Source organism: Amaranthus tricolor, chromosome 9, assembly GCF_026212465.1.
Source record: "Amaranthus tricolor cultivar Red isolate AtriRed21 chromosome 9, ASM2621246v1, whole genome shotgun sequence".
Lineage (NCBI taxonomy): Eukaryota > Viridiplantae > Streptophyta > Magnoliopsida > Caryophyllales > Amaranthaceae > Amaranthus > Amaranthus tricolor.
In genome coordinates, this window is record NC_080055.1 from 23,916,743 (window position 1) to 23,935,179 (window position 18,437).

The window sequence follows — 18,437 nt, forward strand, 5'->3', positions numbered from 1 at the left end:
TTTTCAACCACCCTTTAAACTTTTATTCTTTTTATTATTAGTCATTAATCTATTACTATTTTTTCTCTTCCATTTTAAGCTTAGAAATGACAATTTAATTTAAGTTATTTTTAGAAAATCAATATTAATAAAATTAGAAATTATGTTGAGTTTTTATTTAATTCTAGTATTTAAAATTAAAATTGTGTTGAATTTTTATTTTAGTTTAAGAAAAACTCTCCTTTCAATTATAAAAGGCTCCAATTTTAAAAATTTACGAAAAATAAATAGAATCTCGAAATTGTTTACTCCATCCATATTTTCAATATAAAATTACACGTAGTTACTTTCTAGTAATATTAAAATCAAGTCAAAGTTAATTCTGATTACAAGTCGAATATGTAAAATCTGTTTTAAACCCCTTTAATCCAATATAAATGAATTTTTTTGTTCCAGCCAATAAAAAAGGTGTATAACTACAGTACTTGATGGACATAATGTCATGTACGTCTGTACATTTGCTTGCCAATTTTCTTTTTCTCTGTGGTTTAGAGTAATTGTATTGTCAGAAAACCTCACCAAACGTAAACCATGGCAGAGAATTCTTTGTTGCCCATTATTTGTCCCTTTCTAATTTTTCCAATTAATAATTATTGCCCAACCTGCCCACTTCTTTTTTTTTCTATATTTCCCTAAGGTTTCCCCGTCTATTATTCTGATCTTGTTTTGGTGAATGGCTACTGATGCTCAAGCCTCGGGCTCCGGCTCGGGCTCAGGCTCAGGCTCAGGCTCAGGCCCTAGTTCGATGTTTCAGTCGCTTCCTCCGCCTCGACCCAAGTCTCCGCCTGATTTGCATGGTAGAAGAAGGGAGATGATTAGACTTCAAACGCTTGAAAGGGAGATTAGTTCTCTTGAGGTTTGTTTTTTACATAGTTTGTTCAAAATTGTGTTATTTGTCATAACTCATTTAGTATGCTTTGAGCTTTTAGAAGTTTTTATTTATGTAATTCTATAAAAAAAACAAAAAAATCATAAATATATATTTAATAGTGAATTTGTTTTTGTTTTAATTTTTAGTAGGTTGTCTTTACGCTCTTCATATTTACTAAAGGTCTAGGGTACGATTCTTAGTGGACTCTTCTTTTGCAAATTTGTTTTTGTTTTAATTTTTGATTAGTGTGCTCATTTGCGCCGCCAGAGCCCATTGGCTCCGCGCACGGTCATTATTCGTCTGTCTAATTGATAATACCTCATTTTTGCTATAAAGTTGTTATATTGTAATGTAATATGATGCAAAATGAATAAGCTAGATAAGGAGTATATCATCATAAAATGAAGCACGTATTATGTAATTATTAGCGACCCTTGTGAGAAATCGTCTCTTGGTAAGATGATCTTAAGACAAAGAGCCCTTATGCTAATAGTTGTATTAATTGGACAATTCAACTCAATTTGTGTGTAACTATTTATTTAGATTGTGGGTTTTAGTTCTCGTTTCATTGTCTTAGAATATACTTTTACTGATTTTTATTAGTTGTTATAGATAGTGATATTTTTCCTCACAAGATGTCACTATTTGTAGTAAGTAATAAAAATCAGTGTAAAACATAATATGTTGTAGCTTAACTATCATCTTTGCACTCAAAAAGGAAACACATACAAGAATACATTTAGCTACATCCTTAATTAAAATATTTTAATGTATCAAATGAATGATAGCCAAAAGTACTTGACTTGTTATTATAAAGTCTAAAAACTTAATGCCCACTAATTTTATTGTATAGTAGTACTCCATTTAAACTCATATTTCTTACGTTCCACTCCAATAATCTATATTTTCTACTCTTCACTACACATATTTACTTCACATAAAAATTCGGTGTTTTTAAGGGTTAGTGTAAAATTGTATAACTAGAGGTCGAGGATTAAAAATATATATAAAATAGAAAAATAAATTAAATGAGAATAGTGGGGACAACTAAATTATATGAATATAATATAATTAAAAGTAAGGAAAAATGGCAAAAGACCTATGAATAAGAATTAAAATCAGTAAATGAAACTATTATCCAAAATAGAATTATAAATTTAAAGAAAAAAACTAAAATAGAAAATGATGCAATCTAGATAATGGTTAAAAAAAATAAAAAAATTGGACTGATTACTTTCCTTTTATAGCTAAAAGCATTGCCTTTTTTTTGTGTGTCACAATACTGAAGTAAGCAATAAATACTCCATATTATACCCAAAATTAAGGGCGGTTGCATTGCATGAATGCATGTTTCTGTTGAATTGTTTTTATATATTTTTTGGGAAGTTCAATCAAAGGACCCAGAAACTTAAAAGTCTTGAGGCTGAAGGTAGAATTAGTCATCTTTACCCAAAAAAAAAAAAAAAAAAAAAAAAAAAAAAAAAACCTTTTGTAAGGGCATTAGACATGTTGGCTTGGCTTCCCCACTTTCAAACATGTATTTATGAAGGTCATGAATCATGAGAATTGTTCAGTGGAACATACTCTTTCAATCATGTTGAAATTGCAATATATGACTCAAATATAAAAGTTTTTGACTCTTATATGTTGCAAACTCAAAACGACAGGGGAGTAAACTTGTCTTGCATGAGACTGTTTCACCATGTAACGGGCTTCTATAATTAAGGGAAATTTCATATGGTAGCATCGAACTTTTATGAAACGCCAATGGTAGCACTTTGTAAGATTTTTCCACATGGTAGCATCCAGTTTATGCCTTATTTAACTGCCGTAGCATTTTCCGTTAAAATCTTGTTAATTTTCGTTTAATTCACCATTTTAACGTTTCTACCCTTATCAAGTGTTGGTTGTTGTCTTTATAATTTGCCCAAAATCATTTTTATGCTATTAAATGTTTAATTCACCATTTTGACGTTTAATTCACCGTTTAATTCATCAACGCTCTCAAATGTTTAGGGCAAATTATAAAGACAACAACCAACACTTGATAAAGGTAGAAACGTTAAAATGGTGAATTAAACGGAAATTAACAAGATTTTAACAGAAAATGCTACGGCAGTTAGATAAGGCATAAACTGGATGCTACCATGTGGAAAAATCTTACAAAAGTGCTACCATTGGCGTTTCATGAAAGTTCGATGCTACCACGTGAAATTTCCCTATAATTAATTCATTTCTCTAATTAATCGCTTTAAAATTATTTACAAGTGATTATTTTAATAGACTAAATGTATATGAATCAACCCAATGGCAATATTGTGAATGCCAATATATTGTCAAGGAAACATGACGTGCACACACTTCATAAACCAAGGAGATAACGTTCTAAAACCATATTACAATCAGAGAAACTCTAAGGGCTCCAATGACTTGTAAAGTTGCACACGATCTTTAATTCATTGATGTGGGATAAATCATCCACGCAACATATATTGATAGTCTATGACAATCATTGTTCGTTATTCAGAACTTTAAATGAGCTCCATGATTAATTATAATTTGCCAATTATTCCCATCTAATCAATCTTAAAACTTTCATTACAAACAGGAGGAGTTAAAATTTGCGCATCGCCTTCAGCCTTCTTCAAGATGCTGCAAAGAGTATGCTTGGTTATGCAATAGCCTTGTATAGCTTCTGTTTTTACCTTCAGCATAATGTAACATTTCTAACATTCATCTATTATAAACTGACATTGTGCTTACCCTTGGGTATTTTGCAGAATTGTGGATTTTTTCGCAGCGAATGCAGATCCATTGGTTCCAACGTACGATACAATTTCGATCATCATTTTACACTCTACTAAACCGGCTTTTGTTAGAGTATATATAGCATAATATGGACTTCAACCATCGGCTTAAGTTTTTGATTGAGTTTATTCTTTGATAACTTTCACACAGTAGTAATCTTATACTTATTCTCTATGCAGAAATCGGAAACTAAGGATGTCTTGCCGTTTATGGAAGTGGCTCTGGTATGCTTTTCAGTTCTTTTCTGTGCTCTGCTCTTTTTAGCCGTAGAATTAGGCTACACTTATTGTGAATGCCATGATATTAATGTGGAAACACGAGGTGCACACACTTCATAAGCCAAAAAGATATATATCATCCCAAAATCATATGCCAATGGGAAGAAGGGCTCTAATAATTTATAAAGTATACACACCATTTTTAATTTATCAAAGTAGGATAAACCATCCCAAAAATAGCTTCCATAAACATGCAAACAAGTTTTTTCAACCAGCTTATTTAGCACAAGCTAAGCTTTAGATGGGTTTACCATCTAATCATCTATTTGTACCTAATTAAGCTAAAATTATCCAAGAAACTATTTTGCTAAACACCCTTTTAAAATTACTCATTACCTTAAGACTAGTGATGTTCAATGGGCTGGGTCGGGGCGATCGGGTAAAAAATTAAACTGGTCATGTCGGACGGGTCATGTCAAATGTTAAACGGGTCAGCGCGGGTCAATGCCCGTTTAAATCCGACCCACTTTGACCCGATTTTTAAAAGTTCATAAAATAGCTTTTTTTATTATACTTTACGGCCCATTGGATCGACCCACTTATGTATATAATAATATCATTTAAAAATATAAAAAAAAGGGGTAAATTTTTTTTCGCAATTAATTCTTATAATTATCCAACTCGGCCCGACCCTTTACACCAAGGCCCGTTAATGACTCGCCCCTTCATTGACCCGACCCACAAAGAACCCGTTAAAATGTGACCAACCCTTAACCCGTTGGGTCGACCCGCCTCATTGAACACCTCTACTTAACACTGACTACAATGTGATCAATATACAGTGGATCATCATGCTTGAGCCTTTCATGGATTTGCTGCAGTATAGGGTGCACAAACTGCACTCTGAACCTCAAAAAACCGCAATGCTGTGCCTGTTATTCGTGTCCTTCGAGTGAATGCTGTTCGTGCATCAGCTGTTCCATACCAAAGTGCAGCTGTTGGTGTAGTAATCCTTTCTCGTGCAGCTGTTTCAAGAATCCATGCTGCGGAAGCTATGAAAGTTGCTGCACTTTGAAGCCCCCTCCGTGCTTCGACTGTTGTAGCTGTAAATGTAAATGTGCTTGCCTAAAAAACCCAACATGTTCGGAGATATGCAGTTGCGAGTGCAACTGCCGATGCGCTTGTCCGAAATGCTCATCATGTTCGGGTTTATGCAATTGGAAATGCCCAAGATGTTCAGATATATGCAATTACTGTTTAGGGTGTGTAGGCTGTATAACAAATTGTTGCTGTTGTGATGACTGTTTTATATGCTGTTAGCTTTTTCATTTAAGATGTGCAATCGTGAAGTGTCTTTTGTCCTTTCTTCAAAATTCCAATGCAGCAATTTTCATTATTCTTCAATGTATAAAAGTGCAAAATATACATATTTTTTTTTATCAGCTAGTCTCTTAAGAGACCGTCTTTTTGAGAGGCGTATCTTAAGCCCAACCCATTAAAGATTAATGTTTACTTATCGTATTTTTAATGCCTAATTACATTATTCTTAATACTTACTTACCCTATCCTTAACGCCTACTTTCAGTATCTTAAATGTCTACTTACATCATTCTTAATGTCTATTTACAATATTTTTAAAAATATAAAATGGACCAGTTCAAATTAGAGATGATATCTCAAAGAGACTGTCTCTCACAAGATCTTGTATTTTGTGATTGTAGATAAGTTTTTATAAAAACTTCATCTTACTTGAGGAATAATAACATCCTAATAGTGAATAAACTCATTAATTGTAAACTGAACCAGACCATGACCAAACCATTTCAATTTGATTTGGTTTGGTGTCTAATATAGTCTAATTAAGTGTAGAAAAGTTCATGACCATATTTTTTTGGTCTGATTTTAGGGTAAATTCTTATCCAGCCCCATCTTCAATGAACTTGTGCAAACATTCAACTCAGCAGTTGATGATAAAGCTTGTGTTCTCGGCTATAGAAACTCTACGGTCTTCCATACCATTGCAAATGTTTGTGAAATCATACAAAAGGATGATTGCTTTCATACAAGTCATAATTAACGGTAAAAATCTTATATAGACTCAGTCCATACTATTTTAGAGTTCACCAACCTAATAATAAGTATTCTTAGTAATTATACTTGTCAAATAAAAATATTTACTATTTTAATACCTCCTATTAAAATCGGTACACACTAAAATAGTATAGACCAAGTTCATACAACACTTTCTATAAGGCCATCCATTAATGACATGAAGTCAATTTAGTTAGATATGCTCGTATTTAGTCAAGTCAAGACACCCACCAACACTACAATTTGTTTACCATTGATGAGATGCAAATGTTGTTTACCATTAAAATTCCCTTCTACTACATAATTTACCATTAAACAGGCGCTGAAGGTTTTCCCGGCCCGAAAACATCAAATTTAGCGGGCCAGATATTCTTTCTACCTATGATTAGTAACTCTATTAGCAGATCTAATACAATCCCTTAAAATGTAAGAAGTAAAAAAACACACAACTTTGATGCCACCAATACCCATATCGAGATTCTTGAGCATATGCTTCTCCTTTCATACCACATTTTACCGCGGCTAGCAATCATCTTGAAGCGAGTAATGTTGCGGAAAATGCAACGACTCTGGTTTTCGGTAGAAGACAACTTTTACATTGTCCGAGTCCATGTAAAAGAAACCGGACTTCTAACATGGTTAGTCTTACTACTCCATAAAAGTGAACCGAAAGCACTTTTAGTAGGGGGTGGTGTTTTTCCCCTCCTCACAACAAATGTAACTGTGTATTTCTTCTTCTCACCAACGCTCCTGAAAACAAGCGTTGAAGGCCTAACCTTCACACCGATGGATGGGGGTGCATCAACTTTAACTTGATACAGAGCACGTGCATCACCTACATTGGTTAGTTCGCGAGTATACCTCATGACTCGGGACTTATCAAAAACGACAGAGAAGGACGGGTAGTTTAGCTGGCCAGGGTCAGACAATTTCCTCGAACAAGTAATGTTTGGCCTCTTGGCAACTATCTGGCGGTGCAACGGGGTGTAATCCAAGGAACATAGGAAGGCAATGTAGTCATCAACTGAGATGTCGTACACTAATCCTGGCGACATGGCCTTGTGGGGATCGACATGACCAGCTCCATGAGCCCAGGGGGTAGAGAGTGATCCATCAGTAGCATCCCGAAGTGGGTTTTGCAAGTTGTCGTGGTTGTAGGCGGTGGTCATGAGAGCAGATTTGATAGCACTCGGACTCCACTCCGGATGTGCCGCTTTCAACAATGCAGCCAGCCCACTAATATGTGGGCATGACATCGATGTGCCTGTAAATCATGGCATATACTGAGTCAACGACATTACTATCTCTTGAATGATTGGATTAAAAGAAAGTACCTCTTAAAAAGAGTGATCATCATCATATCACGGTAATCAAAAACGACATTATCCCCAAACAAGAGCATACAACATCAAGGAAAACCTTTTCAAAATGAAAAACATCATTTAAAGATGGGGGACCAATTAAGTTGAAAGAAAATAAAAGTACTCCAATTCTAAGAAGCCCTTATAAACAGCGGATCATGATTCACGAAGATGCAGCAACTTTTTCAAAGCATTAGTAGTAAGCTTCATCATTGTGATCAAAGCACCAAAGAGAAATCTTCTTAGTATCATGGCAAAGACAATAATGACTCCAAATTTGTTTGCCACCATATAATCCCCACATATTATAGATGTTAGCATGCTAGTAAAGAACTTTCAGCTATGTCCAAATCTCCTTTACATTCGAAACCAGAATATGCTTTTACAAGCTAAGCTACATGGGACTAGAAAGGCCCCCTGGTCCCAACCCGCGGCAAGAGCCGTCTTGAAAAATTTAAGGGCTCTGTGCAAAATTTTTATTTTGCACTTTATTTATAGTAAATAATGTATTTTACTAATAAACTTAACATATTTCCTTTTTTTATTAACTTTGATCATATACAGTAGAAAGAGGGGATCCTATGCGGTAGATCACCTCGCACACTCTCAAAGACCTACCTGCGGCCATTGTATCTTAAATACAGGCCATCTATTAATTTATAGCACAAAATCAAGTAAAGTTTATTGGTCAAAGTAGTAAAAATGAAATTTGAGGTTTAAGGTTTGAATTTTAATGTTAGCTACAATCTTTTTGTAAAATATCGATCACAACAATTTCAAATACTTTACCCCCAAATAAATGGGTTCTAGTAGTATTCTAGTAGTATCACTTATTAGCCCCCTAATTTAAAATCTTGGCTTCGCACCTTTACCCCGCTACTAATCTTATCCGCATTCTACTTTATATTAAATCTAGTCAAAAAAAATTTCTAAAAGTTGCAGGAAAATAGTACTCCTACATGATTAGAGTGGTAGACATAATGGGGAAAATTCTAAGATGGAGTCCATGAAAGAAGAAAAAAGTTGCTTATGCCAGCTACTACATATTTAAATATTGATTTTTCTTAAAAACACATATTATGCTGCCTGCTTGATCTTTTTCCAAAGTTGGAAGAATGATTAAGCCTCATCATTCTACTATAAACTTTTTTTAAAGTGAGTGGGCTACTAAAAAGGGGCATCTTCAGATGGGCAAGGAAGAAAGCATGATCTCCTTATAACATTGATACAAGATGTCATGCATAGTTCATGAAAGTAATTATGCTAATAAAATATCTACTTCCCTAATTGTAGGTAATAGTGATTTAAACAATGCACTAACTTAACAAAATTCAAACATCTGAACATAAAATGACTGTTTATGATGCTACCATATCTAGCATAACAAGGTATAGTAACTCGATAATTCACAGCTACTACTAACTTGAAGCAGTGTTACATGATTTGCCAGCTAATTCGCTTTTCGAATTCGTGATTCGTTCAAATTTTCCCAAAAATAGCCCAAAATCGACCATAATTCGATTAGTTCGATTCGTGATTCGCGAATAGATTAGCGAATCATGTGATACTTGTTACAATGTTCGCTACCACATTATCCAATGACCTTTCTCACCGGGAAGATGTATTGCATATTTACATTGCTAACTTGAATCATACATCCTAATCACATAACTTAATTGACCCACTGAGCTATCAGCTATATTCCCAAACAGGGTAAGGCACATTAAATTGACAATCAAACACCAGAAATTAAATTAATTACTTGCTCATATAGTAATATAACCAATAAGAACATGATGCTAAGCAATAGCTTGCCACACTCAAGCTATGATTAAGGAGTGCTACATTATTGGCAACAATTAGCTTCTAATCAAATCTCAAACCATAAATTCATTCCGGCACTCTAAATCTATATAATCTTCCACAACAAATTCAACATTGCAAGAGTTTCACAAACCAACTCAACCAAAAGGTTAAGGCCCATAATATATTATATACTCTAACACGCCCTAACACGAGAGCCATTTGGGCTTAGAAGCGTGGATGTGACACATGCTCTCCTCATACCTGACACTGAATTTTCCACTTTAGTTGATGGGCGGTTGAAATTCAAACCCGTGACCTCTTGTCACGTTGGCTCGATATCATGTCATGAAAACAACTCAACCAAAAGTTTAAGCTAATAGATCAGGATATGTTAGATACTCTAACAACAAAAACCGAATAACCAAAATAGAAAAACATCCAACCACATAAAACCAGCACCACAAATAATCAACAAACAAACAAACAATCAAAAATTCAACAACTTTACAACAAATTATACCTGACATAATATTGAATTGAGTCCTCCTAGTATCCTTGTCCAATCCAGTAGGTCCAGCAATCTCAGACCAAGCAGCCAAAATATTAACCCCAGGTCCAATCACATCCGGTTTCATGATCTCCGGCGTAACCATATTCGGTCCACGAGAGCTAAACGCCGCCACCACCGGAGACGGCCTAACATTCAACACTGTACCTCCGAAACTCAACACGGCTGTGGCCGTTTTGCCTGCCATCCTTACATACTCCCTTATCTCATCTCCAACCTTCAAGCCAACTGCCACCGCTGGAAGCAGATGACTATCAGCCACCAATTCCTCCCCATTTGCGGCGGTATTGGCCAAAATCATCCCTACCCCACCAGCCTCCTTCACTACCTCACCTTTCTCAACTCTTGGATTAACACCGCGATCACAGATAACCACTTTTCCTCGAACTAAACTTGGGTCTAATGACCCGGACATGCATAAGTTACTTGACCCATTTCTTCTCCCACTATTTCCACCGTATACTAAACCAACTGGTTTTCTACCCATTCCTTTTCCACTGTATAAAGAAACACCAGTGATTTTTTTACCGTTACCTAAAGAAGCAAAAGCGGGGAAATCACGATCTAAAGTTCCAGCACCAACGGTCATAATCCATGGAGCTGTGTTGGCTAATGAAGCTTTAGTCGGGCCACTGTTTCCTGCTGAACAAGAGACAAATATACCTTTCTCCATTGCTGAAAAAGCTCCGACAGCGATCGTATCACGGAAATACGGAGCTGATCCACCTCCCAATGAAAGAGAAAGAACATCAACACCGTCAGAAATTGCTTTGTCGATTCCGGCGAGAATATCCGAACCGAAACAACCCGTTTTGAAGCAGACTTTGTAGGCTGCAATCCGTGCACGGGGTGCCATACCCCTGGCCGTCCCACTAGCATACCCCAGCAAGCTAGCGTTACTCACATGTCCACCTGCAGCCGTGCTTGCTGTGTGGGTTCCGTGTCCGTCGGTGTCACGAGGTGAAACGACGTCATCGGTGCTGAGAATTCCTCCTGAAGCCATTCTGTACCCGTGCGAGAAAGCACGAGCTCCAATGAGTTTTTTATTGCAGACAGAAGGAAGAAACTCAGGGCCAGACTCGCATTCACCCTTCCACCGAGTTGGCACCGGGGGTAAGCCCGCGTCATTGAAGGAACTCGACTCGGGCCAGATCCCAGTATCCAGGACTCCTATGATGACGTCACTCGTATCCAGATGATCCCCAGCAGAGAGACCCTCTCCGGCTACATCAAGTCCCAGAAATTCCGGGGTCCTTGTAGTATGAAGAGTGTAAAGCGTATCCTCATACACACCCAAAACGGCATCCCCCTTTTGTAGAACTTCCGCTTCAGAGGGTGTAAGTGTAGCCGCAAAACCAGAGTAAGCAGAATCATAAGTGTAAAGAAGTGAAGGAGAAGAAGACAGAGCATCAGAATCAGAAATCGATAACGAGGACAAAGAATTAAGATTTGAAGCATACCAATCTTGATGGGTATCAAAATTGGACGGTTTTTGGTGGTGGTTCATGTGAATGATGTAAGTTTTGCGAAGAGGAGAAGAAGAAGCAACGAAATTGAGACATTGAACAAGGGAGAGTGAAAAGAGAAAGTAGATCTTGAATTTGGACTCCATTGTTGAAGTATAGAGATTTAATTTGGAATAACTGACTGTTATTTTGGGAGAGCGAGAGTAGAATTTACAGTCGCTGAACGACTGTGTGTTGGGAGAAGGATGGAAGGAATTGCAGGAAATGTTGTCGGATCTTATAATGTTTGAATTTTTGAAATGCGCCTTGTATTTCCAACAATTTTACTTAACTGCCACTATTTGATTTTTTAAGGAACCGTTGCATCCTCATCATCAAGATCATACCCGTGTTCAGGGTTTGAGAAGTAAAAAAAGACGACATGTCATACTCATAAAGAAAAGCGTGGTTTAAGAGTCTTTCGGGTCGAAAAGGAACTTTGAAGTTTTTAAGGAACTGTTTGATTATGAATATTAAATGATGTAAATGATAATGAAAAGTTTGTGTTAATTTTTGTTACTCTTTTTGTTTGTCCATTTTAAGCTTTTCCACTTTGGGAGAGAGAAATTAAATTTGAGTTTTGAAACATATATTGAAGTTTTGAAGGTAAAATATATTCATGTTGGATCTTGTTAGATTTATCTTGATACAAAGTTTTTTAATATATAATCTTTATAATTTTTTATGATGGGTATCTAAAGATATTTTAATTCGAAATTTGATTTTCATGGTTGGTGCTTTTGACTTCCATTGATGCTACCTGCTGTACATGTAGTTTTTGCAATTTTGCTTTGTTCAATTTTTTTTTCTATGTTTAGTTTTTGTCTTTGGTTTTTGTTTGATTTTTGTTTTGTTTGATTTTGGTTTTTGTTGTTTATTACTGATTTTGTTTTGTTTTTTTAATCTTTAAATGATTTAAGTTATTGATTTAATATGAAAGTTTGTTAGGTAAGATTATATACTTAGAAGATAGTTGCTTGATTTCTCTCACAAAACATTAATCAATTATATATGGTTGTTCGTTGTGTGTCTCGTTCTGAGGGATCAATTGCTAATTCTGTTATTGCTAGAGATTGTCTTACATTTTGTTCACGGTATATAAACATGATTGAGACTAAGTTTAATAGCTTATGAAGGAATGAAAGTGAAGGTCAAAAACAGTCACTCATCAATCATTCTTACTTGTTAGATAAATATGGCTTCAAACCCATCAACTACTGCAAGTTGTACTCCTATTAGCGTCGATGAGTATGAAAGTCCAGCCATTGTTATTTCCGATCCTAACGTGTTACCTATAACAAGTAAGCACACTTCGGCGGTTTGGAATGATTTCAAGAGAAAGAGAGTTGGTGGGGTAGAGAAGGCTGAGTGCAATCATTGTAATAAGCTACTTTCCGCCGGTGCAAAGGCGGGAACTTCTCATTTGAAGGACCACATTCAAAGTTGTCGAAAGCGAATATGTCAAGATATTCGGCAAACAAGATTATTCGGTACACAACATAATGTGAATGATAATAGTGATTCTTTGACTTTGGCTCCTTATGAATTCCGTCAAGAAGAGGGAAGAAAGAACTTGGCCGAGATGATTATATTGCATGAGTACCCCATTAGCATGGTTGAACACTATGGCTTCAGGAAGTACTCTAAGACTTTACAACCTGGTTTTAAAGTACCGTGTCGTACCACTACTACTAGTATGAATGGTTTGATGGGAGTTGCAACTATACTTGATCCTAGGTATAAAATGGCTCTTATTCGATTTTATTTTGCAAAGTTATTTGACAAATATGAGTATGATAGAGAGGTTAGTAGAATTAGCAATCAATTAAGGAGATTAGTTGATGAATATGAGTCTAGGAGTGAGAATAATCAAAGTAAGAGGCAACTACCTTCCAATTTAGCAAGTGGTGGGAGTTCTTGTGATGATGTTGATATGGAAGAGTTTGCACAATTTCTAGAGCGAGACAAAAATCAAACTTACGAAAAATCTGATTTGGACAAGTATTTGGAAAATGCTAACATACCACTTGAAGATAATTTTGATATTTTAAATTGGTGGAAAACAAATGGAAGCACATATCCCGTTCTTCAACAAGTAGCACGGGATATTTTGAGTATTCCTATTTCTACAGTTCCATCCGAATCAGCTTTTAGCACAAGTGGTAGAGTTCTTGATCCTTACCGTAGTCGACTACTACCTCAAGCCGTTGAAGCTTTAATGTGTTCTCAATATTGGATTTGGGCTGCCCTCAAAAGTAAGCATTAATCCTATCAATATTGTGTTATTTTTATGCATTGATAAATTTCGGTTATAAAAACATTTGTGTTTGCAGATTGTGGAGAATTCAAGGACAAGGATTTTGCTAAAATTGTTGGAGAGCTGGAAGAAGAATGCGAAATGAAATTTGATAGTGATGAAATTATTCTGGATTGATTTACTTTAGATGATTTTGGAGTTGATGTTGAAACTTGAAATACTTTTGTTTTAGACATGTATATTTGTTTGAAACTTTGATTATGTGTTCGTTTAGGACTTCGGATATATGTTTGTTTGAATAGAGACTTTGGATATGTGTTTTTCTTTGAGACTTTGGAGTTTGGATATGTATTATGGGTTTTAAGGCCCAAATAATTGAAAATAAATATGTGACACAGATGGGTATTAAGCGGGGATTTGACGGGTGGTGGGGCGGGTAAAATGGGTATTAGACGGGGATGGATACCCAGATGGGGATGGGGATGGGGATGGTAAAGCCAAACCCGCCCCGCCCCGCCCCGTTTGCATCCCTAATTGAAGGTAAAATATATTCATGTTGGATCTTGTTAGATTTATCTTGATACAAAGTTTTTTAATATATAATCTTTATAATTTTTTATGATGGGTATCTAAAGATATTAAGATTCGAAATTTGCTTTGAAAAACTCGCAAAAACTAAAATGGACAAATAAAAAGGAACAAAAAAAGTAGAATTTTTTTTACAAACTTAATGGGTATGATTGTTTTACTTCAATCATTTTACTTTTGGACAAAATGTATTCTAATGTATTATTCTTATTATATGAAATGTGATATTAGAGAATAATGAAACAATGTGAATTGACATGATAAATTTCATAAAAATTTACACTAAAAATCATTCTTAATTTCACCATTTAATACAAATAACTAAATGGGTCATTAGCTTTGTCCTTTTAGAGTTGATAAAAATCAAATCAAATTTCTCAATTAATGATATTTTACTACATAGTATTTCTAGTATCCAACAGACATCATTTTTCACTTTGTTCTCTTGTTTAAAACTATTTATTTGTGATAAAATATTACAATATACTTCTTTAATTCCTATGAGATTGACATAATAGTAAATTGCAAATTATTAAATAAGTAATGAGAAAATTAAAACTATATGAATTTAATTAAAAGGAAAAAAAAATTAAAGAAAATATATAAATAAAATTAAAGAAAATGATAAAATAACAAAAAGTGAAAATGTCATATAGAGCAAATAGAAATGTAGGTATCTACTATCTACTTATAGCTTTTGTGTATATATGGGGGTCTACTCATTAGTCATTTGTTTGATCATTAAGGAAATTTTTTTTAAAGATAATCACCCCGTTATTTTTGCATTTAGATATATAAAAATCATCATAGTGAAGTTGGGATATAATTTGGATTCAAAGTCTATAATTTGAGTACAATTCACGTCGAACTCCTTTTGGTTACTGTTGTACGATAACGGAAGCAAAGATTAAAAACAATAATGGAAAACAATAAAGATTTAAACAAACAATAAAGAAAATCACACCAAGAAATTAACGTGGTTCACTATCAACAGGATAGTTACATCCGCCGGTACCGAGAATAAACTTTTCACTATGAACCGGGAGATTACAAGATGAACACGAGAAACCACAACAATGGCTCTCCAAGCTTTTTCTTTCTTAGTTTTCCTCATTTTGCGTTTTGCATTGCATCATATGCTCTAATTCTAATTACATGGGGTCTTTATATTATACCTCATAATAAAAAGAAATTAGGGTTAAGAAAATACAAAAGAAACCGTCAAAAACTAAGAGTAACCGGCCAAAAACGTACCAATACTAACTTCCCGCAAAAATCGCAGTGCTCCGCACTCCGCGCACAACAATCTGCCCAAGGTAGAACCTTTTCCGCGCCCCGCGTAAAACTCCGCGACTTGCATTATCCATTTCCCAAATCTTCATCCCATATAATGACTTGTTCGAGTCACTATATTTCAACAGTTGCCATTTTGAGTTAGTATAGAAGTCGATTAAAAATATTTTTGGGTCAAAGTCAATTTTTTTTGGAGTCTAATCAGTTTCAAACACACTTTAAATCATATATAAATAACTTTAGATGATAATTGGATCAAGCTACTCCGATTTTACAATTCGATTATATTTTGGGTTCAATTTGTCTTTATTGGGAATCACTAGGTTCATATACATAATTAGTTAATTACTTAAGAGTTTAGTTAGAACAATAAATCTTTTTCGATTCTAATTAAGATTTTAAGGTTTGATCAATTTTAAATAACTCTATTTTGGTTGAATAATTACATGTTTTTACTGATATAAAAAAGATATTTCTCGCAATTTTAATTGAGGTATGGTAGTATTACAAATTGTAGGCCCAATTCTTTTTTGACACAGGTGAATTTTAAGCTTTAGCTTCCACAATCATCGGTGCAATTGTTATAATAAATCATCAACGACAAAAACAAATGAAGAAAATTTAGATTTTTATTACTTGATTGACTCTTGATTTATTCGAACACTGAAAATTAAAATCAACCACTCGATCGAAATGAGTATGCAACATCATGCTCATAATCTCCTACATATAAATTATTACTTTCTTTATTTCCTTTTATTTTTTTTCCAGTAGAGAGAAATTTAAATTAGATTTTTAAAATAAAAGATAAAATATATTCATATTATATCTTATTTGATTTGTCTTGACGTAAAGTTTTTTACTCCTAATAATATATACTTTATATAATTTTTTTATGATATGTACTTAAAGATATTAAGACTTAAAATTTACTGAATAATATGTGCAAAAAGTAAAATAGACAAACAAAAAAGAACGAAGAGAGTAATAACGTTGGTTTTTTTAAAAGAACGAAGAGAGTAATAACGTTGGTTTTTTTACATAAATGTAAAATAATATTCAAACCAACATTTTTTCTGATATATGCTTAATTAGCTAAGTTGTACTCTTCGTTCTTTAAAAATTGTTCTCATAAGAAATATTTATAAAAATTAAGAAAAATAAAATCTTTTAAATATAAAATATATTATCTTATTAAATAATAAATTTAATAAAGAAAAAATGAAAACATAATCATAATATAAGGAGAAAGGAAAAAATTAATCTTTGTACCAACCCAAAAATCACTTTTATGCTAGATATGTACATTTGGGGTATATATCACTATAGGTTTCAAGGAATCTTTAGTGTGTCAAAGTTTTGAGTGCTTGAGTTTCAAAGACTCGTAATTTAAAATTTGAACTTTTCTATAAAATGTTTGGAACAAAGTAGATCTTAAAAGCTGGATTAAAAAAAGAGATGAAAAATTAATTTTGAGTTTTTGACTTTGAGATAAAAAGAAAAGTTAAGTCGGCTTTTTTTGATGTCCACGAGAAACCGACTTGGCGATGTTGGAGAATTGCTCGAGTTTGTTTTGTATGTTATTTCTTTGCCCTATTTTACTTGATTTGTTCGGGTTATGAACTATAAATGATCCAAGTTCTCCTTTGTTAGTGTATTCTATTACTTTTGAATCCCTCTATCTCTCTCTAATTGTAATCCTAATTCCTCTAACCCTCTCTCCTTCTTCAAACCATAAACCACCATTATAAACCATTTAACATATATTAGGTGAATCACGTTAATTTATTTGCGTAGCTTTATTGTTGATTACTTTTAGATTTTTGTTAGTTCTTGAATTAGAGATTTGCCTATAAACCCCACACCAATTGCACTATACAATCGATGTGGGATAAGTCTCATACCTTACAATGGACCATAATAGAAGATCACATAATTAATACCCCTCCGTCGTTTTATTGATTTCAAAGATAATGTAAAGGGAGAAAGCAAACAAATGAGGGTTGCTCCTGGGTAGGCAAAGAGTGCCGCCGCCCAAGGCCCATTATATATAAGGGTTTAATTTCAGTGTAATTCGTGAGCTTACAGTAGAGAATTTTAGGAAGAAGTTATGTTTAACAATTGACAGAGAAGGAAGAAGATAAATCTTAAAAAACTAATTTATTTAAATATAAAGAGATTGGTCACTAATATTATCAAGTACTTTTTAAAGATCAAAATCGATCTTCTATATGAAAGATCCATATTTATTATTTTTCCTAAGGCCTATAAAATTTCAGAAAAACAATGAAACAAATAGGAGAACAAATAAGTTTAAGGATTATAAAGTAAATGACAAATCAAAATTGTTATGATCATAAGCAATTTTGCATTGTGTATTTGAGAACATTAGAAATTACATCTAAATATGAAAGATGAAAGGAAGGTAACCAAGAATATATTGCTCTATTCTAACCATTTAGCATTATTTGATTTCAAAATACACAATAAAGGATTATGTATAATATATTTAAAATTGAAATAAAAAATATAATAGTTAAAATGAAGAGTTCATATTCAAAAATTAAAAAAAAAATTTATTAGAACAAATCAAAATAAAAAAATTAGGTAAAGAAAATAGTACTTCACTATTCATTTATTTAGCATTATTTTATATTTTAAATTGTCTTATATATTTTACATTTATCCTATTTTTGAAAATATATCCTCACTTTGTTTAATCTCATACATAAATTGTGTTTTTAATGCAAATTCAATGAGATAGAAGAGTACAATACTCCATTAGTACTTCCTCTCACTATATAATGATTTATTACATTATTTATTGTTTAAGCTTATTTTATATATTGCAATTAATCTGTAAGAAAAAAACATAGTCAAGTGAGATATTATTTGAATCGTCTATCACATATTTTCATTATATCAACATTTTATAATTTTTAAATAAATAATCTAAACAACACATCGAATTGCATAAAAACTCAAATGTAATAAATATAATGAAACAAAATAAGCATACGGAAGAGCGGCAC

General features: G+C 33.6%; 2 protein-coding genes across 3 annotated transcripts; one reads left to right on the plus strand and one right to left on the minus strand.

Annotated features, from left to right (window-relative positions):
• Nucleotides 1-356: 356 nt before the first annotated feature.
• On the plus strand, nt 357-5,514 carry LOC130824302 (guanine nucleotide-binding protein subunit gamma 3-like). Of its 2 annotated transcripts, none has more exons than XM_057689236.1 (5): nt 357-895; nt 3,519-3,571; nt 3,691-3,735; nt 3,898-3,942; nt 4,779-5,514. In XM_057689236.1, the coding sequence occupies exons 1-5, from the start codon at nt 713-715 to the stop codon at nt 5,254-5,256; spliced, it is 804 nt and encodes a 267-aa protein (XP_057545219.1). In that variant the 5' UTR covers nt 357-712; the 3' UTR covers nt 5,257-5,514. The 2 variants fall into 2 exon arrangements, with proteins under 2 accessions (XP_057545219.1, XP_057545220.1); XM_057689237.1 differs by having other exon boundaries at nt 3,519-3,596; nt 4,779-5,513.
• A 1,062-nt stretch (nt 5,515-6,576) lies between these two features.
• On the minus strand, nt 6,577-11,739 carry LOC130823994 (subtilisin-like protease SBT1.8). The gene is made up of 2 exons (XM_057688857.1): nt 9,715-11,739; nt 6,577-7,291 (listed from the first exon to the last, which is right to left on the minus strand). Exons 1-2 carry the CDS (start codon nt 11,372-11,374, stop codon nt 6,621-6,623), a joined length of 2,331 nt encoding a protein of 776 aa, XP_057544840.1. The 5' UTR covers nt 11,375-11,739; the 3' UTR covers nt 6,577-6,620.
• Between the last annotated feature and the right edge of the window lie 6,698 nt (nt 11,740-18,437).